General features: G+C 39.7%; 2 protein-coding genes across 4 annotated transcripts in view; both read right to left on the bottom strand.

Annotated features, from left to right (window-relative positions):
- Positions 1–4,524: 4,524 nt before the first annotated feature.
- On the bottom strand, positions 4,525–12,107 carry cUnh15orf61 (chromosome Un C15orf61 homolog). Of its 2 annotated transcripts, XR_013817169.1 has the most exons (4): positions 11,473–12,107; positions 11,282–11,388; positions 9,586–9,671; positions 4,525–5,686 (listed from the first exon to the last, which is right to left on the bottom strand). XR_013817169.1 is itself a non-coding variant. In XM_079825116.1 (3 exons), the coding sequence occupies exons 1-3, from the start codon at positions 11,813–11,815 to the stop codon at positions 5,615–5,617; spliced, it is 522 nt and encodes a 173-aa protein (XP_079681242.1). In that variant the 5' UTR covers positions 11,816–12,100; the 3' UTR covers positions 4,969–5,614. The 2 variants fall into 2 exon arrangements, 1 of the variants encoding a protein (XP_079681242.1); XM_079825116.1 differs by lacking the exon at positions 9,586–9,671 and having other exon boundaries at positions 4,969–5,686; positions 11,473–12,100.
- A 51-nt stretch (positions 12,108–12,158) lies between these two features.
- iqch (IQ motif containing H) overlaps positions 12,159–23,253 on the bottom strand; it is a 38,009-nt gene continuing 26,914 nt past the window's right edge. For both annotated transcript variants that reach the window (XM_079825113.1, XM_079825114.1), the window contains 5 exons: positions 19,406–19,576; positions 16,293–16,418; positions 16,143–16,204; positions 15,624–15,732; positions 12,159–12,886 (listed from right to left, as the gene is read on the bottom strand). In XM_079825113.1, the coding sequence (XP_079681239.1) occupies positions 12,740–12,886; positions 15,624–15,732; positions 16,143–16,204; positions 16,293–16,418; positions 19,406–19,576 (615 nt within the window). In that variant the 3' untranslated portion in view covers positions 12,159–12,739. The remainder of the gene's footprint in view (positions 12,887–15,623; positions 15,733–16,142; positions 16,205–16,292; positions 16,419–19,405; positions 19,577–23,253) is intronic.

Below are 23,253 nucleotides of genomic sequence, written 5' to 3'. Positions count from 1 at the left end.
CAATAAAACTACAACAGTATCTGAATGCAGAATCAAAAACAAAGCATTAGTTCAGAATATTGTAATAATGCTCTTCTGAAGAACAGATATGATGTAGCCTGTGGCAACAAGGGCATCGCTGCACCCTGGCAGGGGGTAAAAGACAAACTTGGGGCGGGGGGGAGGGGGCCGTCTGGTTTTTAATGACCCAAAACTTTAAATACTGCATAATATATAATAAAATGGAGAGTTCATTTAACTCTCACAATAATTCATGGAGACACCATTAGTATCCATTATTCTTAATGTCAACACTGTAAACAGTAAATATGAGCGAGGCATCTTCCAAGCTCCAAGGGAGAAGCAAAAGCGAAGTTGTAATCAGCTCGAAGGAGAACCAAAAACAATGCATTAAGCTAAATGTTCGAAAATATATCAAAACAGAAAGCATGAATTCAGACGGGATACATTTACACACGGATGTGTCAGTCGGATGATGAGCCATTACCATAAAGCACGTTGCTATCACGCATTCATAAATAACATCATCTGCACTGCGCACTTCAAATGAACAACTTTTTAACGAACTTCTGCATTAATTAACGTTGCATTTATTTAAACACGAACTAAAGAGCGCTTCAGAGACGGCCTTGAGGAATTGTTCTACGCGAATCGTGAATCACTTGCCTGAATCCAGACTTGAAAGGGTCAGTGCCTCGCATGAGTGACAGCCGCTGGAACCACCTGCAGCCTGTAGCTGAAGCAATACTGATTGGCACAGTGGGCATGCTGCCTTTCAGCTGGCCTTTAGAGAAAGAGGGGGAAAAAAAGATGCAGAGAGAAAAAAGAAGAACGGAAAATAAAATAGAAATATACAGCCACTTGTCATCCCTTCCAATCTGCTTAGTAATGAGAAGGCTTTCCCCTCTGGGTAAAAAGATCTGCTTTAATAGATTTTTAATGGCTTTTTCCCCTCTCTATAAGAATCACTCTCAGCACCCAATAGCATGTGAAAAAAGCATCAAGTAATAATTCCAGCCTCAGTGGTGTGAGGTCAGCAATTATAATACACAGAAATCACTAAGGCTTTGACAATTGCACTAAATCCATTTTCATTTTTCACTCTGATAATGCTATGCTCACATGATGCAATAAGGGAAATCTCCATTAAAATACACTTACTATCAAAGGCTATATAGGGAAGACCAGGGATGGTTGTAACACTGGGTCAGTTGTAAGAGCAAAACTTGGAAATTACAGGGATGAAATAACTATCATACACGACCATCTTCCTCCTGAGCTGACAACGTTTCACTTCTTGATTCTAATTTGATCAGGTTAATGCATATTAAATGACAAACTTGAGTCATCTGAATACGATTCGTGTTTAATTTGATATAGCATTTACTCAAAACCATCACCTACTGTAAATGTAAAACACACTCACACATGTTTTATGGAGACTGTAAGTATAGTTTTTTTTTACTGTACTGTATATCCCCTAACACTAACCCCACCCATCACACAGTACTTTTTTATGGATTTTTACATTTTCAAAAAAACTCATTCTGTATGATTTATAAGCTTGTTTCCTCATGGGGAGCAAAACATTTCCCCACAAGGTCCAAATTTACTGGTATTCCTTTTTTTGTGGGGACATTTGGTCCCTATAAAGTAGGGAATAGCAGTACCACACACACGTCTAGTTCGCTATCTTTGTGGGGACTCTCCATAGATGTAATAATTTTTTTTATACAGTACAAACAGTATATTTTATCCCTCTACACTAACCTTACCCTAAAACCTACCCACCGACTTTCTGCTTTTTTACATGATCAAAAAACATAATTTAGTCTGATTTATAAGCTTGTTTCTTCATGGGAATCAAAAACACAAAAAAATGTCCCCACATGGTCAAAATTCACTGGTATTACTATTTTTGTGGGGAGATTTGGTCCCTATAAAGTAGGGAATACCAGGCCCACACACACACACCTGGTTCGCTATCTTTGTGGGGACTCTCCATAGACGTTTTATACTGTACAATCTGTATATTATATCCCCTTACTCTAACCCTACCCCTAAACCAACCCATCACACAAAACTTTCTGCATTTTTACATTTTCAAAAAACTCATTCTGTATGATTTATAAAGCTTGTTTCCTCATGGGGACCTCAATTTAGGTCCCCACAGTGACACGAGTCCCCATGAGTCAGTGTGCATTCAGGTTGAAGTCCCCACCGGGATAGAAAACCATTGAACACACACATACGTTGGGTTTCCATGTTTTATGGGGAATTTCCATAGGCGAAATGGTTTTTATACAGTACAAACTGTATATTTTATCCCTCCACACTAACCTTACCCTAAAACCTACCCATCACAGAAATTTTTTGCACATTTTCAAAAAACATAATTTAGTCTGATTTATAAGGTTGGTTCTTCATGGGAAGCAAAAAAATGTCCACAGAAGGTCAAAATTTTGTGGTATTAGAATTACTTTATTTGCGAGGACCCTTTTGGTCTCCATAACGTTGGGAATACCGAGTGGAATCTCATTTCCAACTCAACGACTCCCGGCGGATGTGGCAGGGACTGAGGAAGACGTTGGGAAGACCGAGTGGAATCTCATTTCCAACTCAACGACTCCCGGCGGATGTGGCAGGGACTGAGGACCATCTGTGCTTTTGGAACTAAATCCTCTGCAGAGGTGAGAGCTGATCCGTTGCTGGTGAACGAGTTAAACTCTTTCTACGCTCGCTTTGATGGTAATCGCGGCAGCGCGACTCCGGCGAGTGACGCGTCAGAGAGAGTCCCTCAGAGCAGCAACAGTCACGTGATCTCTGTCACGGAGGACGAGGTTCGGAGGGCACTCAAACGTGTGGATGTCAGGAAAGCTGCTGGGCCGGATGGTATTTCAGGTCGTGTTCTGCGGTCCTGTGCTGATCAGCTCGCAGGGCTCTTTACATCCATATTTAACGAGTCCCTTGCTACATCTGTTGTCCCCACCTCCTTCAAACGATCCTCCATCATCCCTGTACCTAAGATCAGTAAACCCTCTTGCCTAAATGACTATCGTCCAGTGGCTCTCACATCTTTAGTCATGAAGGTCTTTGAGAGACTTATTAAAAACAACATTTGCTCCTCCATTCCTGACACTTTGGACCCTCTTCAGTTTGCCTATCGTCCCAATAGATCGACTGAAGATGCCATCTCTCACGTCCTTCACTCCTGCCTCACTCACATCGACAGCAAAAGTGGGAACTATGTCAGGCTGCTATTTATTGACTATAGCTCAGCCTTTAACACCATAGTTCCCATTAAGCTAACACACAAACTCCTGGATCTAGGCCTGAATTCTTCTCTCTGCCTCTGGATTGAAGATTTCCTCACTGGCAGACCCCAGGCGGTGAGAGTAGGCCAGTTCACCTCCACCTCCATCACCCTGAGTGTTGGAGCTCCACAGGGCTGTGTGCTGAGTCCCCTGCTCTACTCTCTCTACACCCATGACTGTTTGTCCACACACCGCTCCACCTCTATCATCAAGTTTGCTGATGATACTGTTGTCCTGGGTCTCATCTCCAACAACAATGAGACGGCATACTTGGACGAAGTGGAGCAACTGACATCATGGTGCCAGGACAACTGTCTCTCTCTGAATGTTAACAAGACCAAAGAACTGATTGTGGACTTCAGGAAGAGACAGCATCGGTCATACTCCCCTCTCATGATCAGCGGGACACCGGTAGAAAGAGTGAGTGAGCAGCTTCAAATACCTGGGTGTGAACATCTCCGAGGATCTGACCTGGACTACACACATCCAGACACAGGTGAAAAAAGCCAGGCAAAGACTGTACCACCTGCGCCAGCTGAGGAAATTCAGGGTTTCACCAGCCATCCTGAAAACTTTCTATCGAGGGGCGATAGAAAGTGTCCTGACTCAGTGCATCACAGCGTGGTACGGGAACAGCACCAGTCACGACTGCAAAGCCCTGCAAAGAGTGGTGCGCTTATCCGAGCGCATCTCAGGCTCAGCTCTCCCGTCTCTGCAGGACATCTACACCAAACGCTGCAGAGGTAGAGCTACTAAAATCATCAGAGACATTAATCACCCTGCAAACTCTCACTTCACCCTGCTGCCATCTGGTAAGCGCTTCCGTAGCCTGATGGCAAAGACTGAAAGACTCAGGAGGAGTTTCTTCCCCCAGGCCATCAGACTCCTGAACTCAGTCACGTGACTTCACTTCACCCCGCACACGCATAAACATCCAGTTTAAACATTAACATCCACATACTGCCATTGCACTGCACTTTACGTTCCTATTGTTACTGTGTAACAACCTGTAATAACCTGTTTGCACATCATACTCCTGTTTGCACATTATACTCCATTTGCAATTATACCTATTGCATGCACATCATACTTCTCTATATATAAATATATATATATATTTTATGTTAACCACTTATTTTTAAGTCTACAGTTTCTCACTTATCATATCCACTTATTTTATATTTTTATTTTTATCTTATTTCCTATTTTTATCTTACTTGATTTATTTATAACTGTACTTATGTTAATACTTTTTATTCTAATTTTATTCTATTTCTATTTTAATTTCCCCTTGTGTTCTTGTAACTGTTATTTGCACTGTCCATGGAGCGGACCTGTTTACATTTCACTGCCAGTTGTATATTGTGTATATAACTGTGTATGTGACAAATAAAACTCTTGAATCTTGAATATCAGGACCACACACACACACACACACACACACACACACACACACACACACACACACACACACACACACACACACACACACACACACACACACACACACACACACACACACACACGTTTGTAACACTACCAGCCATTTATTTCAAATGACCTCACAAAATTAAGTTGTTAGACACTTTTTGAATTTTTACCCCATGTTTATGTATATTTTATTACTTATGCAGTTCAATTTTTTTTTTTTTTTATAAAATAATATTTTCCTTTATAATTTTTTTTGTTGTTGAAAAAGTTCAATGCATTTAGAAATGTAAACTGGCCATGTTTTCCAATAGTGGTACAACAACAGCACTCTTTGTATATTGACATTATTTTACACAGTTTATAAGTGAAACGTTTCAAAACAACTTTAATTTGCTGCAGACAAAAATGTGGGGAAACTATTTTGGGGAGGCACAGTTCAACACAAATGAAGCAAAAAAAAAAAAACGGAGTAAGAGAAAGCGTTACCACCATCCACTTCCCTTTACCATATATTGTAGACTTAATACAAAGATATTTCAACGTGAAACTAGATGTGGGCTTAAATAATGCAAAAAGAGCAACTGACAAAAATATAAACAAATATTATTATTATAAGAGATTCACATGCTGGTTTCATTAAGAGATGAAATGACACTCTTAATAGTGATCCTAAGTGATTATAAGAAAATCATTTTCCTCGCTAAAATGAATTTAATCAGAATTCAGGACTGCAGCCAATACTGTAATATCACGAGACACAAATGCAATTAATACATTGGCAGATTTGTGACATTCTTGAAGATGTCCTCATGAATGTGATTCAGTGAGCCGTAATTGCTTACCTTGGTTTGTCACCATCATTTAATGACTTATGACAACAGAAGTTCAATTCCAAACCTATTTGTCTCAGCACCTCCGCTGACACGAGGATCCCGGCATACCTGGAACAGATGACACAAACCGTGATGCAGCTGACATTCCCCTGCTGATGGAGGCACAGGAGCCTGTAGTTGGTCTGGGAGCTCAATGATAACCTTCACAGAATTAGCTGCAGGGGTTATTCATACAATAATTGTTTCTGCCAAACCCATACATCTCCATGTCATCCAAAAATTAATGTGATTTTTCTTGCTAAATAATAGATTATGCGCCACGTAGCTCTGATTTCCCCCCTCATATCACAATCAAATCCAGCTTTTCACAATTTCATTAGTTACCTAAGATGTAAATAGTGTTTGTATTTAAAGATTTCAACTTGGTCTCCTTTATTTGCATGTAATTGAACTTGTTAATACAAGTGCTTAATCCGTCGTTGATTAGTACCTTATATTCAAGAGAGGGTAATTTAGACCTCCAATTACAAACACGAGTCTTGATTGCACGGCCCTTAAAACAAGGCACTGATCTCTTAACATGGCACCGTTAAATTTTCCGTTACTTTACAGTAGCCAATTTGCTGCTCCGTTATCCTAGACCGTTGACCGAGGTGAGGTGTAAGCGATAAGCACCCGCTCAGACTAATGTCGTCTCCTGTGGCTTGGCACCACACTCGTGGACCAGACCGAAAACAGGAACACCGCGACATCGGCTCGAGTTTCTCAGGGCTCGCGTCAGCCTGTCAAAGCCACAAAGGCCTGGCCTGTCACCACGCTGGGACACTCTACTCCTCCTCCAGGTCCGCTACAGTATCAGCGATGAGGAAAAGGTCAAAGAGTCAATGAGGAATTAAGGCATGCTTGCCTGAGCATTCCCCATGCAGCAGTTCAACACTCAAAGATGAAAAGGAAGAGCCAGCCGTTCAGGCTAATAGTGCTGATCAGATTTCGCTGGGTGTCTAAATGATTTCCATTAAGGCCAATTAGCCCCCTTCACTGATGATGTAATATAGGGGCTGCATGCCTGTATGCACCGATGAGGCATAACATTAGGACCACTGATAGGTGAAGTGAATAACACTGATTATCTCTTCATCACGCGCCTGTTAGTGGGTGGGATATATTAGGCAGCAAGTGAACATTTGTTCAAAGTTGATGTGTTAGAAGCAGGAAAAATGGGCAAGCGTAAGGATTTGAGCGAATTTGACAAGGGCCAAATTGGCATGGCTAGACGACCGGGTCAGAGCATTTCCAAAATTGCAGCTCTTGTGGGGTGTTCCCGGTCTGCAGTGGTCAGTGTCTATCAAAAGTGGTCCAAGGAAGGAACCGTGGTGAACTGGTGACAGGGTCAAGGCTCATTGATGCACGTGGGGTGCGAAGGCTGGCCTGTGTAGTCCGATCAAACAGACGAGCTACTTTAGCTCAAATTGCTCAAGAAGTTAATGCTGGTTCTGATAGAAAGGTGTCAGAATACACAGTGCATCGCAGTTTGTTGCGTATGGGGCTGCATATCCGTAGTCCAGTCAGGATGCCGAACTGCCGAAAGAGCCAACAGTGGGCACGTGAGCATCAGAACTGGACCACAGAGCAATGGAAGAAGGTGTCCTGGGGTCCGTTCTTCGTACCTCGCTTAATACATCTGAGATGATTTGACAGTTCCCAGATCTTTTAATCGTGATAACTGATGTCTGGCTAATTCGGTTCTTCAAACGAATTTGTGGATTGGAATAAAATGTCTGGATTAATGTCTAAAATTACTGCGTGTTCTTGTGTTCCCTGAAGAGGGCAGATGTATCGATACTCGAAACCACGATCAACAACGATTGGCTGCCGGCAAGACAGCAACGTAATGACATCATAAAATTAAAAAAGCCACCTGGCAAAAAACTTGACAAATTACACAAAAAAAAAAAAACATGAATATCTGGACCTTGATAAGGAAACAGCTAAATGACCAAACCAACATAAAAGTTATAATAGATAAATGATAAAAAAAATTTTTTTAAACATGATTCCCAATTATTTATATTCACGATTTTATAAGTATTTGTACACCCTTTACATTTTTATTTCAATGTTGTAATTCAATTTTTAATTAAATTTGAAGCAGATTTTTAAAAAGTTTTTTTAAGGGTCAAGATCAAATTATCTGCATCCCCTGCGCTGCATCAAGCCACTCCCATAATATCCGTGATCACTCAAATTAAGGCACGGCTCAGATTGACGTTACAGCATGTGTGTAAGACTCCAATAAAATTATAAAGTAATTATTCTATCAAAAATAAATCGCTCAATCAAGTGGCTGTGTCTGTAGTATTAAGGCCTGTTCACACCGGGACGATTTTCGCACGCGTTTATCGCCGACGTTTAACGCCTCGGGACTAAACAATGGGCGCCAATGTGAGTGTTCACACCGACGCGCAAAACGCCAGGCGTAAAAGCGTCATTTTTAAAAAAAACGCCTCGGGTTCGTTTTTTTATTTTGACGCGGCGCGTAAAAAACTGGCCGACCAATGAGATCGGCGCTTTTGTTCACGTGCCTGGAGCTGCTGAAGTGACAGTAAAACACGACTTGGTGGCGCTCAAGCACAAAACGGTCTTGCCGAGCACGCATTGATACGACGAATAAGTAGTAAGTAGACAAAGAAGAAGATGAACTGCTAATGCTGCTTGCCAGTTAGCAAAAAGTGTGTGAATGGTTTTGTCCATATACATAATATGTCTATGGTTTTGGCAAGCACGTAAATACTGTCTCTCTTCTCCTTCTGTGTGACAAGCGAGTGTCAGAGGCTTAAAGTGCCGCAGCACCATCTTGTGTACCGGGAGCGCATTGACTGAATGTGCACGTTCACTCGGCGCAGCGCCAGTGAAAATCGCTTGGGTGTGAACCAAGCCTGTAGTGCTTCAGTCAGAAATTGAAGCTTTCGCGCCTCGATCGCCCCCCGGTGGCCGGTCCCAGTATAGCTCCTAAACCCCGCCTCTCCATGTATTAGAATGGGCGCGAGACACACTAAACAATTTAATTACACTTCAAATAATTGTTTCCTAAAGATGGTTTCTGTCATTTTAGGCAGTTTTTATTACAATAATTTCATTTCAAGTGTTCGTTTTTTAAATAAGTTTAGTTTTAGTGAGTTATTTGATGCTATAAAAACGAGGGGTGTGACGTCATGATTGACAGCTGAGATTGACGGGTTCTCTGAATGAACTTGTCACTGAGGCACTAACGGACTTTTTTCTGGATTTTTGGGAGGAGATTGGAGCTTTAGCTTTAATTTCTACACTTCCATAACTGTTTATTTCACACCAACATAATGAATTGTTCTGCATCTGCGAGAGTGTGGGCGGGCTTTTGATAATCGCGCCTCTACTTCCTGTTCTCTACTGCGCAACTCCGGTCCCGAGATCGCTACTGCGCAGACTCGGTCCCAAGATGTCAGCGCCGTGAGCGGGCCTATGAAAGCTTCAACTTTGGTCAGTGGAAGTCAATGGAGTCGCGTCGTCCATATTTTTTTACGGTCTATGGTGTGAACACTCAAGACGCGCCGAAAAACGGCACGAAAAACGCTGGCGATAAGCGCGCGCGATATTCGTCCCGGTGTGTACAGGCCTTTATACACAACATTATAATATTATATACATTCTCATATACAGATATAACATTTTTATATTATTATTATTTAAAAGTATTATTATTGCCCCTGGTTCAGTAATGAACTCTTGTAAGAAAGTAGCAGTGGCTGGGACAGATTTTAAGTATCACCTCAAGATGCAATCTAATCCTGTTTACATGAAATAAGCTGCTCCCGAGCAGGTTTAAGTTTACGGACCTGTTGCTATGACAGCAAGTCCGGGATGAGCGTCGAAGAACCAAATAATCCAAGATCATGCCAAATCGTCAACAATCAAATCCAGCTAACTGACTAACAGACCCCTGATCTGTTACTTTGACATGTTCCACCTACCTTAGCATTGTTGCAGACCATGTACACCCTTTCATGGAAACGGTATTCCCTTGTGACTATGGCCTCTTTCAGCAGGATAATGTGCCCTGCCACAAAGCAAAAATGGTTCAGGAATGGTTTGAGGAGCACGAGTTTGAGGCGTTGAGGCATTCCCCAGATCTCAATCCAATCGAGCATCTATGGGATGTGCTGAACAAACAAGTCCGATCCATGGAGGCCCCACCTCGCAACTTACAGGACTTAAAGGATCTGCCGCTAACATCTTGTTCAGATACCACAGCACATGTTCAGGGGTCTAGTGGAGTCCGTGCCTCAACAGGTCAGGGCTGTTTTGGCACCAAAAGGGGGACCAACACAACATAATGTTATGCCTGATTGGTGTATATATTCTGGGAACGAGGAGCACTTTTACGTCATTTGTGTTCAAATATGATGAAATTCTTCATAAGGGCTATTGGCAATTCAATAAAGCCCTGATGGTTTGAACGGCCATTATTCTTACAAGATTTAGTCATCAGACAATGGCTCATTCTAATCAAAATCACTCGGAATTAAGATTAGCAAGACAAGAGCCAAGAGGTCCATTGATTTGCATGTAATACATGATATTATTACATTGCTGCTGCTACTAAGCGAGAAGGCGGCAAGGCCAGAAAATCGAGGCCTCTGATTAATGTGCCCAGCAGAAAGCTTTGAGAAGTCTAGAGGATCAATATGGTAGTTTGTCAAAGCCGATCTCGGAGGTAATGTGACGAAAGATCCTGCACAAGAGAGCTAGCGTCAGCAAAGCACATTATCAGAAATCAAAGCATCCGAGAATGACAGGGGGAGGGGGTTAGGGTGGGCTCTGAACGAAGGCCACACTTCCTCTATTGTAATTAAAAACCATTTTATCAGACCTGTCCTCCAAACAATCCCTCTTGCTTCCTATTGACATTATGCCAGGCAGGGCGTGGGCTCTAATTTGACTTTAAATAAATGAGCTGAAGGTATTTAAAATTCTGCATTAGCTTTAGGGAGGAAAACAAGTGGGAAAACAAGGAGTTGCATAGCTTGTAAACTTCAAATACAAGATGCATCACAATAATGCCTAATAATCCTGATAATGGCATAATGATCCGCATCCCATGTTTGACAAAACCAGTAAATCCATTTTTTTTTTTAATGAGGAAAATGTGGAAATGTCAAATTGCAAAGTAAGCTGCCAATAAAGAAGAGAGACACAATAACCAATTTGATAAATAATGATAAAAGACATGTTATTAAGTATATGCCTGTACAGATGTTCTTGAACAATCTGGTCAAACTTTTAATCAGTGGTTCTGAATTTTGCTTCTCAATTATTATATTTTTTTATGGTCTTTTATCATTTATGTGACTGGCTATTTAAATGGCTTCACTTATTACTCTTGATATATCTTGCTTAGTTAAGGCAAATAATATTGAGCAATATGTTTTATTTTGTTTTTAAATGTTTTTAGTTATTAATCTGATTAATATATATTAATACAAATTGTGTACTGAAGAGAAAACTACAAAGTTGAAAATTAGTAATTTTATTTTTTGTGCAAAAGTGCATTCTAGGCCATTTGCATACATTTTCAGAAATTCTGTATAACAAATATTGGCCTGTGAAACAAGTCATTTTTAAATACTGTACAGTGTGTCTCTTATATTAGAACTGAGCGCCCTCCACCTCCTTGTATGCAAAGTAAACTGTGACAGGTCCTGCAGACGTCTGAACAGTCTCGGTCACACCAACTACCATCCATGAGCCCAAGCCATATGCCAAGCATGGGATACCTTAAAGAAAGAGACGGAAAACATATAAGAAATGTCTTCACAGAGTTTTCAGAAATATCAGATAAAACATGTATGTAAACTGACCAAGATTGATGACTTTCAATGCACCAAAAAACATGTTTTCAAACTCCAGGTTCTGTGGAGGGGCTTTGGTGCAGTGGTATTTGATGAAAGGGAAAGCACCGGTTCTGAGGATGTGGTAGTTCGCTCCCTGCACCTGCCAGTTGAAGTTGGAAAGACCGAACTGGTCGTTGATGACGTCACGGTAGCGCACGCAGAATGAAGTCCAAGGCGGGAGCGCGCGCTGTGCGAGGTGACATGTTAATACTTCAGAGGCGACAGGGCGAAGAGCTTTATTCCCAAATGTGCTGGGGAACAAAGCCACTTTAAGGAAGCCGCTGTGGATTCTCCGCAGAATTTCTGTCATCGCTGAGTAAACCCTAACGTCTCATGCTCGTGACAGCTTGTTTACAAAGCCACGAGATATAAAGAGCGTCAAACCCCAGCAGCGTTGTGACCTTTAGTCAGCTCAAATACAAAACTAGAATCCTAGTCCCGGTTCGGGTGTCAGTGGAGGTTACACAACTTACCGGAGCGCCTTTAAAACTCGTCTGACAAACATTTACATTGCTACTTGGACGAAAGTACGATTAATCTGTTGGTTTTCGCAGGAATTGAACTAGCCTTCAGTGGTACGATAAATATCGTCCCCGGGAAGAAACAACCAAGCGCTTTTTTGTTCCTATTTGCTTTAGCGTAGACACTGCAGTACATAGTATGAATCTTTATTCTCATGCACACTTATTGCCATTCATAATTGGAATTACACATACAATACAAAATAGTAATAGCATTAGTTATAATATTAGGTGTACAATATATATAGTACATTATGTAAAATATATATAGTACATTATGTAGCCTATATTCATTATGCACATTTTTTTTTAATCCAAAACTGATTATTTTAATCCAATTAAAAAATAAATTTGTAGATGCATTTAAAGAAGAATTAATGCATAGTTATGTTTTGTGTCCCTGGAACATAATTCAGGTCTGAACGAACAACTTTCCCCAGTTGTAGTCTCAACCTATGATTAAGAGCTAGGAAATGTCATGAATGGCACATATGACTTAAATGTATGCTGTTCACATTGTTAATCTTTACAAACTAAACAAAAAAGATTGCACAACATTTTAGATCACTATAACAATGTGACCTAAAAAGGTCATAGACAAAATGTTATTGTATGTTAACCACAATACAGCTATAACAGTCCTATAGAAATGTTTGTTGACAGCAACTATGCTGTAACTGAATGCGCAAATGCTATTGTATGATAGGGTATAACTATGTTGATTTATTTGGGGTTGATCTGTGAGGTTTATGGGGTGATAACTGTTCACTTCCGACTGCAGGAATCTCCTTTTCTTCATGAGATGTGGTTTGGTTTTGTATGGTCATGCCCAGGACCTCCTCGATGTCCTTGATAAGGTCCTTATAAAAGCAAACAATAGCAGACATTCAGTATATGTCTGACTACAGATCTTAACATCTAAACACTGAACAGTTAATGAGAAATCCTTTATCAAATTAAGTAACAGTGTGTCGAATACAGCAATTCAGCAAGTGTCAAAGAATCTCCAATTCACTCACAATGTCCACAGTGTACTACGTTTGTATTATGACTTCAGCTGCAGAAAATGGCCAGATATAAAGACTTGACTTTAATAAATGAATACCTTGTGTTTTGTATAAGATGTTAGTATGAAAGAATTAAAAAAAAATTGAGATTGAGATTGAGCAAAAGCTCAGTTGCTTCAAGTTCACTTCTCTTTACCTCAAAATGTGAAACCTTGGCATAATGCTAGTATAATAATACATTTTTGTATTTTCGTATTTTTGTGCAAACAACCCTTTTTTCACTACATTTGTATGGCCTAGTCTATTCATCATTTGCCAATGGTAATATGCTGACAATTGTTGTATCCGCACTCAATTTTCGTTATTTTTGTTCATTATTTAATTGTCAGTTTGTTTTTTGTCTTTGTAAAGCGACTCAAACAAGTTCAAAAAATATGGTGAAACTGTACAAATAACTTGTGATTTCTGTCCTAGTTTGTAGATACATGACCTGGGGTGCGTTTCCCCTACAACAACGTTTCTCACTGCGTAACTACCATAGAACGTTGCATCGTTGAAGAAATCAACTAGCTAGTCACGACTGTTTCCCGAAACCGTATTGTCGCAAATCTGACGTTCAACCACGTTGGTTAATGATGTCACGCATGTGGTGGAGTAAAAAACGCTTTTAATGAATTATTTTGAGATCGAATTCATGCTAGATTTTTTGCTTCAAAACCTGAGGACTAATTCTTATTTTGCTTTATTTCCAGATTCAATCATAGGCTTGTTCTTACGTACTAGAGCACGTCCGCACATGCGCACTCTTCAAAAAGGTGCTTTAAATCTCTTGACAAACTAAAAGACATTAATGACATTTGTATGTATTCTAAATAAAATATATAGATTGTACTGAATGTCAGCTTGCTTATTTTGCTCAAGATAAGGATTTATTAAGTCCACATGTCATGCAAACAAGAAACTATGCTTCTAACCACAGGTCGAGAGCAGTCCTTCCAACCGCTCAAGTTTGCGATGCTGTTTGCGAATGTTCGTTGGAACTATGGTTTCGGGAAACACGACTCTTGAACTATGTTGATAACGACCATAGTTGGCTAACAATGCTTTTGGGAAACGCACCCCTGAATGTGAAACATCTGAATAGTGTTTTGTTGATGACTAAAGTGAAGCGGAGAATATACCATTAGCATATGGGCTTTTTAGTTCACCCAAAAATGACAATTCTGTCCTTAATTACTCTGAAAACCTGAAAGACCTTAGTTCATCTTCGGAACACAAATTAAAGGAATACACCGACTTTTTAGGACTTTAGCTTATTCACTGTATCCCCCAGAGTTAGATAAGTCAATACATACCATTCTCAGTGCCATAACTGTCTGACGCACCCACCGCTAGCCTAGCTTAGCACAAAGACTGGAGGTAAATGGCTCCAGCTAGCCTACTGGTCAATAAGTGACAAAATAACACCAACGTTTTCCTATTTACATGTTGTGATGTGTATAGTTACATCGTGTACTAAGACCGACGGAAAATGAAAAGTTGCGATTTTCTAGACCGATATGGTTAGGAACTATTCTCTCATTCCTGTGTAATGATCAAGGAACTTTGCTGCCATACCATTGCTGCAGTAATATCAATGATATTACACAGTGCCTGAAAATAGGCTTACTTCCGTCAGCATAACCAACGTGACAACCTGCTTGCACAGAAAGCGTGCTGGGGACTATTTTCAGGCGCTGCGTTATATCATTGCGCCGGTGCACCCATGGTACGGCAGCAAAGTTCCTTGATTATTACGCAGGAATGAGAGAATAGTTCCTAACCATATCGGCCTAGAAAATCGCAACTTTTTATTTTCCGTCGGTCTTAGTACCCGATGTAACTATACACATCACAACATGTAAATAGGAAAATGTTGGCGTTATTTTGTCACTTATTGAGCAGTAGGCTAGCTGGAGCCGTTTACCTCCAATCTTTGTGCTAAGCTAGGCTAGCGGTGGGTGCATCAGACAGACTTTTATGGCATGCACGGAGATGAGAATGGTATGTATTGACTTATCTAACTCTGGGGGACACGGTGAATAAGCCCCAAAAAGTCAGCGTGTTCTTTAAGATATTTTTGATGAAATCCGAGAGGCTTCTGAACCATCTATAGGCAGCAATGTCATTGCAACTTTCAAAGGCTCAGAAAGGTATTAAAGACATTGTTAAAATAGTCCATTTGACTACAGTGGTTCAACCTTGATGTTATGAAGCGACGAGAATTGTGCGCAAAAACAAAACAAAAGTAACGACTTTATTCAACAATTTCTTCTAGTCTGTGTTAGACTCCTACACTGTTCACATAGTAAACATAGTGCAGCGCTTCCGGGTTCTACGGCAGAACGCCGCCTCATTATTGGCCAGCTCCTGTGTTAGCATCACACGCATGCGTCGTGGTGCTCACGTGAACAGCGGAACCTGAAAGCGCTCCACTGTGTTTACTACGACAACAGCGTGGGAGTCTGACAGACAATTTTTATTTCATCAAACATTTCTTCATTTGTGTTCCGAAGATGAACGAAGATCTTAGAAAAACATACCCGCATACCTTAAAATTGTTTGTTCCTTGCATATTTGGAGCTGATATTTCCTGATGAATAACTGACAGGTTGTGAGCAAAGGTCAGCAGTGCTCCCTGGAGATTCTCCGAGATTGTTCTGTTAACGACACACAGAAACAAACGAGCTTACTAATGATCCCCCAGAACCATCATCAGAGAAAAACAAAAAAACAATCACCTTGTTTGGCTGTGGGGCTGTAAGGAGCTTAATGAGAACTCTCAGCCTTAAAGAGTGTGCTATTCTTTAGGGAGAAATGAGGAAGGCAAGCAGGGCTTCAATGTGATAGGTATAGGATTTATGTGATGAATGCCTTTAATTCAACTTGGCTGTATTTTGTGCGCTGACACATTTCAGGTTGAGGTATTCACTGCATAATGTTTAATCTGCTCTTGGGAGTGTGCTCAAGGTATAGATATATCTCTAATGGTAATGGGGACAGAGGAAGGGAAAACAGAGCTGGAAAAAGATAAGGGTAATGCGTCTGCCTGCTTCATGTGGGAACTCACAGCATGCCAAGACTTCTTCTATCTCTGCTGTCATGGAGGGCGAACACGGTGCCTTGCCTTGCCTGAAACATTAGCAGAAGCATATAAAAACACTTGCTCTGCAATCAAAGAACTCCAGTTGTATTATTGGGACGCAAGCAGAGGGTTTACCTTGACATCGTAGCCTATGCCCTGCGCTTTGCACATCAGAAAAAATGTGCTGTAATATACCAAAGAAAGATTGGTGTGAAGAAGTCGGGTGCACATCACTGCAAAGCGGCTGGTCACGGAGGTTTGCTGAGAAGAGCACATACGCACAGAGAGTTAGACAAGTAATTGCATGTGATTTTGTTGCCAAAAATTTGACCAGTACATCTAAATGATAAATTGACCTCTCGGGGAAAGCAATAACAGCCACGCTAGAAACAAATAGAAGAGATTCAAAAGCCCACATGGAGAACGGGGCATTAGTCTCACAGTCATATAGGGCACTGGGGAGACCTGGGAGAGTCCTGTGTTATTAGGTTATACCGCCACAGAAAACAAAAAGGTTTCCTCTAAAACCCAACAATGCTCACAGACACGGCAGATAAAAGATGTGTCTAAAAGAACGCCACAGGAGCGGATTAGTTAAGAGTGGCAGGACTCGCAGGACTCGTAGCGGGCATGAGGCATATTCTCGGTGACAGATATGAAGCGGAGGGTAAAGCCCTTGCACGGTGTGTGGGGCATGAGTAATTCCCTTCTATGGAGCTCTGTTTTCAGCTGTCAGACACACTATCCTCAAACAACAATAAAAAGCTTTTCCTGCAGGGTTTTAATTGTGTTTGTAATATTCTAGGCCTAAATGATGGCCAAAGCCAGAGCCATTAAGACAGGCAGGCGGGAGCCGGGCGATATGAGGACATACAAACTAAATGAATGTTTGATAAAATAATACAAGTCGCAGATTAACAAGCGTAAACTCCGGTTTGCCGCTAATAAAGGAACTCTATTGTTTAGGGGCTGGCATCAGGTTGATGAGGTGCTCAGGCATGCATACACATGCATAATGAATATGGTATGCATTATTTATGGGCTGATTATTTAGACTCATCTATCAAAATGATAATGAATTCAGCTTCTTCTAAACACCAATCAGGTCGGAAGCGTAATTACAGCGTTTAGTTGTATTTAACCAAAATAAAACAACAAAGCTTAGCTGGATCAATCTTTATGGATGCAGTGATTTATCGGGATAATATCCAACAGAGGACTCTTATTGCTCTTTGGTCCAGTCTCAAGGAACACATTCTGGATAATGGCATTCTTGTGCTTTAAAGAGCTGAAAGCATCCCAAAGAGTTCAGGGCATTAACCTTTAAAGTGATAGTTCACCCCAAAAATTAAATTCTGTCATCATTTACTCACCCTTGTGACCCAATATGACTTTCTTTCTACTGCGGAACATAAAACGATTGTTATTTATAGCAGGATGTACAAGCTGCCCTTTTCCATGTAATGAAAGTGAATGGTGACCACGGCTGTCCAGCAAGATTTTCAAGGCAAGACTTTCAGTGAATAATGACTTCAATTTCAGTCTTTTCCTCAAACTATCCTACGGCTTAAGGAGATTTGGAATAAAACACACAAGTTGCAGTTAAAGAGTTGGATTCTTATGCTAAACATGGCCAAAATTTTAAATAAAAAAAACATATGACAGAGTATTTCTGTGCCAAATACAAGTTTTTTTTCGAGTATGGCCATGTACGTCATAAATGGCGGAATTCCTTGTATGGGCACTTCTCCCGGATGAGCATGTGCGCACATCAACCAGAGCGAGAGCAAGAGCATGTCAATCATTGAGCTTCATTCGGGTTACGGAAGCAGTCAGCAGCGCTGTCATTTTGTTTTTAGACCACAAAATCAACAATGTCACTAAGAAATGTGTTTTTGGTTCTGAGGGAAAGAAAACCTTGTTCAGCTTCCCAAATAATCCTGCGTTAAGGAAACAGTTTGTATTTCCGGAGCAGCAACGGAGTTCTGCAAGTGTGTTTGTTTGTTCCCGGTCATGAGTTGAAACCGCAGGTGGTGAGTGAAACTGCATCAAATGTCTGTGTTTTGTTGGCAAACGGCACGCAAGTGCATATAATGTAAACAACACAAACGTATAGTGAATCGAAAGCTATCCGGGGATAATGCCATGATGTATTGGCAGAAACTGTGTGTGTTATGTACCCTTTAAGGTTACACTTTATTTAAAGGTATCCGTATTACAGTGTAAGTATACATTTAAGTACTGAGTAATAATAATTAACTACATGTACTTACTATAGGGTTACAATTAGGATTATGGTTAGTTGCATGTAACTATGCACAATTGATAGTAATTACTGTAATAACTACATATGTAACGTGTAACAAGGACACTGAAAAATAAAGTGTTACCAAAATTAAAATGCATTGGATGCATTAAATCGATCAAAAAGACAGTAAAGACGTTTATCATTACAAAATAACCAATTTCAAATAAATGCTGTTCGTTTGAACTCTATTCATCAAAGACACAAACTATTAAGTGGCACAACTGTACATTGATAATAATAAGAAATGGTTCTTAAGCACAAAATCAGCATATTAGAATGATTTCTGAAGTATCATGTGACTGAAGATTTGGCGTAATGTAGCTTTGGCGAACATAAGAATCTTCTTTCAAAAAATTAAGTCAGGGGGGCTTGATTTTCCTCATATTGTGGCAAAATAAATTTTTATCCCAAAAATCATTAGGATATTAAGTAAAGACCATGTTCCATGAAGATATTTTGTACATTTCCTACCGTAAATATATCACAAATGTATTATTATTAGTAATATGCGTTGCTAAGGACTTCATTTGGACAACTTTAAAGTCTCAATATTCTCAATATTTCGATTTTTTTGCACCCTCAGATTTCAGATTTTGAAAACATTGTATCTCGGCCAAATATAGTCCTATCCTAACAAACCATACATCAATGGAAACGTATTTATACAGCTTTCATGTGATGTATAAATCTAAATTTAAAAAAATTGACACTTATGCTGCGCGTAGGGCACAAAGGGGGGGCACCACAGGAAAATGCTCTCAAACACCCCCAACTTTTTTTACATTTTTTTTTTATCTCTGAGGTTATTACTAAATAAAGTCTTGAATATCTGATAAATGTTTTAATACCATATTTCAAATCCAGTATATAACAATCACATCATCCTAATGCCAATAGAGAGAGTGGATATTTTACTTGAAATAGAGATAGAGATTCTTACAACTTTGCTCTTTACTCCTGCATGGCGTACGGAAGACTTCACATCTCTGACTATTGGAGAAGCCTCTAATTTGCTGGTGTGGCAGTCCAGCGTCCCCCTCGTCATCATCAGCATCAGCTGGGTCATGGCCAGCTGGTTACTGTAGCCCAGGTCCAGATCAATAGCCCATACCTAAATACAGTACAAACCAGCACACACAGACAAGTCAGGAGATCAAACACATAAATCAATTCAATTATTTTCAGCCAATAAGTAGACAATGACAAACATTTCAAAACAAACATACAGATGAACAATCAGAGCTCAGATTTAACAGGCATTGTGTGTGAATGAGAGAGAGATAGAGAGAGAGAGCGAGAGAGAGAGAGAGACAGAGAGAGACATACTGTGTGTAAAGCCCAACTGGAGACTCTTCACATCTGTATGGTTAATGGCATCATTATAAGGATATTAAGGGGTCAGGCCCAGTCGTGGCCTTATGCTTAAACAGGGCTAATTTTCCCTGATAATAATCTAATAGCTATGCCCTCTCTTCAAAAAGTGGCAAATAAATCACCACTGAAGGAGTTGTTAATAACTAAGTGGCAGTTGGCTGACTCTCCTGTCGTCCCTATTTGTCAACCTAAACGCTGCTGCCAGCAAATGCAAATGGTGGCCCGGCTGCTGAAATCACTTTCTGATCACGGTATTGTACTCAACGTTCACACGCTCAAATATACAGTGCACTGAATCATCATCTTACATCGGCTTTAATTCAATTGCAAGCACAAATGAATTTCAGTATATAATAACTAAAAAGAGAGAAAATAAAGGTTTTTTTTTCTGTTGATTTTGTCCAGAAAAATATTCATTTGTGTTTTTAGCTATATAAGAGAAAATTACCTTTACCTTAATCTTTTGCTTGCAAAAGTAGTTAATTCAAAATGTGAGTTTTAAAGCTCTTTAAAAACCCTGTCTGAAATAAGCCCATGTAAAGGAATCAAGTAAAGCAATGACCTTTGAAAACAGGACTCAGGACTATAGAGCTGAATTCATCCAGTAGTCAGTGCCTCCTGTCCATACTTAATACCTGTGCTTGTGGGATAGGTGGGACCATTTAGCCAGTCGGTAGAATCAGCCAAGCCTGCTTCATTGTCAACCTCAACAAAGGCGCTTGATATATACGCCCAGATTGTACCTGTCTTCTATAGCCCCTTCACTTTCATTAAAAACTGCAATCTTGCAGCTGAGCCTCCCTCCGCACACAATGTGAGGCAAGCCTGCAAGGGCAAACACATGCGACCCACCTCTCCCCCACACATACAAAAAATACAGACTGCTTTTAGCAACAGGTTTGAATGTAAATTGATGTTTAAATAGAGACAGGTTAGCACTAGTCTGGCAGATCTGTCTGCCTCTGTGCCAGGAGAGATGGGACAGTGATGTTTGGATTTATCCGCCTGAATTCCTTTTGTCGCTTTTAATTGTGTGTGCAGTTTATTCTCAGTAAGACACGCTGAATAAAATTCATCCCGTGCCTCTGTGAATTCACAATATAGAGAATCCTGGTGCTATTCAATCAGAAGAATGCAGGAATTACTTTCATTTGCAGGACTAAAAGCCATTCTATTGGGAGTGTATATGATATTCAAGTGTGAAATTTTCTGTGGAAAAGTACATTCCACCTCGATGAGTAATTTATCTAAAAAAAAAGCTGCCGTTCTCTGCCTTCCAAAGTCAATCATCTATTTTAAAATCACAGCATGCCAACTGAGTCGATGATTAAAACAGCAGTATATGAGATTCATTTGAAAATATGTCTGTTCTATAGCATTTCATACTAGAGTGATACTGTGTTAAGTAAACGTCATAAGCTATTTTTCTGAGCCCTAACATTTCAAGCACATACATGAGTGATTAGAACTCTAAGATTTGGCTTACACCAAAACGTCCGTCCATCTCCATACTGGCCCTCCAACATTAAGAACAACTGAGACGAGGTCTTCTTTTTGAAATAGTGATAGATATAGTGAATTCAATGCGAGTGTGTTCTGCCACCCTCTAGTGGCAGTGGAAATTGTATCGCTAAAAGAACAATGTGACAAGACATATTTCCATCTTAGGCCTGCCAGCAAGGATCATTGATAAAAATCACAGTACTCTAATTAATTATGCATCATGTTGCCTAGTTATATAATCACTTCTTTGCTCACTAATCATTTGCACTATGTACAACATTTCCACAGGGGATATTAACATTCCATGACTTAATAAACAGACCCAAATTTAGAAACACAAGTTTTGAAAAATGACTAAATCAATATCTAACACAGTAAGGTCAGTGAGGTCAAAGCCATTTAATTTTTTCCACATTAGACTTAAATTTATTTTAATGTATCCCCTCCCTTTTCCCCCACAGAGATTTTTCAGTTGTCATGTCATTTGGCAGAGATGCAAAGCAAACCATTCACGGTCTAAAACGCAAGGAATGCTAGTTAGCCTCCTACTGTTAGGGGTGGCTCTGCACTGTAAAAAAAAGGTTTATTTAGGTAACCTTAAAAACGAGCATCATGAGGTCTAAATTAACTGTTTACAGCCTTGCTACATTAGCTTATGCAGTCCACAAATGAGGTATAAAAAGCTTTAGATTACGGCATAGTACATAATCCCTAAAATCTACTCAATGTGGTGTCCTAATGTATTTTTATAATGTAGAAATTGAAAAAAAGAAGGGGAAATCTTGCAAATAACCAAGCCAAAATGTTCTATTTCTATTTACTGTGCTAGAGAAAACACCACTTTGTTCAGTCTGTCTTCGACAGTGACCAAGAACCCCAACGTCTGAGGAAAAGACACTCCAGCCTGACCTCCTGTCTGACACCAGTACATAGCTGGGGTGTTGTAAGGTCAGGGGGCAAGGCCTTAAAAGGCGAATTAGTTTATTGACACAATAAGACCTGACAGTTTATTAGATAGCCTTTTGGCACATTAGCCACCCGTCATTGTCTCATCTGTACAGCTCCTGAGGGGAACCCAGGAGTGATCTTAATATCAAGAGCCCCGGGCCAATAGATTGAACCTTCACACTATCTATATTCTAAGGTGAGAACAGTGTTACGGGCTCTGACAGAACAGTGCCACATGTCAGATCCCATATCATTTTCAACAGCTTCTTAACATGGCAGGTTCTGTTTTCATAGAGCTGTAAAACACACCACTGACATTTAAGGGTCAATTTGTTTCTGAGCGAGCTTGTTTGATGAAAGATAGATAGAGCTGAGTGCTTCCATTGTTTTTGTATCTCAAATGGTAGCAATACAAACGTTGCGGGTTTGATTCCAAAAAACTCTACTAAAATATAAATTCTAATAAAAAATGTCTTCCAAATTCTTTGGATAAAAGTGTCTAAGAAATGCAGAAATGTACTAATACTGTACAATGAATGGAAATGTCATACCTATACATTTAACCTAAACCATATCGATAATCATACTCAATTGTATATTAATGTGACTACTTTATTATGCTTCATATCTGTAAAGTATAAAAAATATAAAAAAATTAAATATATATAAAATATACACTACCATTCAATTAAAAAAAAGTCTCTTATGTTCACCAAGGCTGCATTTTTTTTATCTGAAATACAGCAAATATAAATATATATTAAATGTATATATAACATTTCTATTATGAAATATTATATTAATACAGTTAATTAAAATAACTGTTTTTGATTTTAATACATTTTAAAATGTATTTTATGTCACATGATCCCAAAAAACATTCTAATATGGTAATTCAGTGCTCAAGAAAAATATATTTTATTTCAAATAATTTTTTTGTAATGTACATTTTTGCATTACACA

Source organism: Gobio gobio (assembly GCF_949357685.1).
Source record: "Gobio gobio genome assembly, chromosome: 9".
Lineage (NCBI taxonomy): Eukaryota > Metazoa > Chordata > Actinopteri > Cypriniformes > Gobionidae > Gobio > Gobio gobio.
This window is presented reverse-complemented; position numbering and strand designations above follow the sequence as displayed.

Bases quoted from the DNA above. Each gene is read 5' to 3' on its own strand.
- cUnh15orf61 (XM_079825116.1), bottom strand. From the start codon at position 11,815: ATGACAGAAATTCTGCGGAGAATCCACAGCGGCTTCCTTAAAGTGGCT. The intron at 11,389-11,472 runs GTCAGTTTACAT...TCTTTCTTTAAG, and splicing joins ATTGAAAGTCATCAATCTTG to GTATCCCATGCTTGGCATAT. The intron at 5,687-11,281 runs GTGGAGGGCGCT...CATCTGTTCCAG, and splicing joins TTTACTTTGCATACAAGGAG to GTATGCCGGGATCCTCGTGT.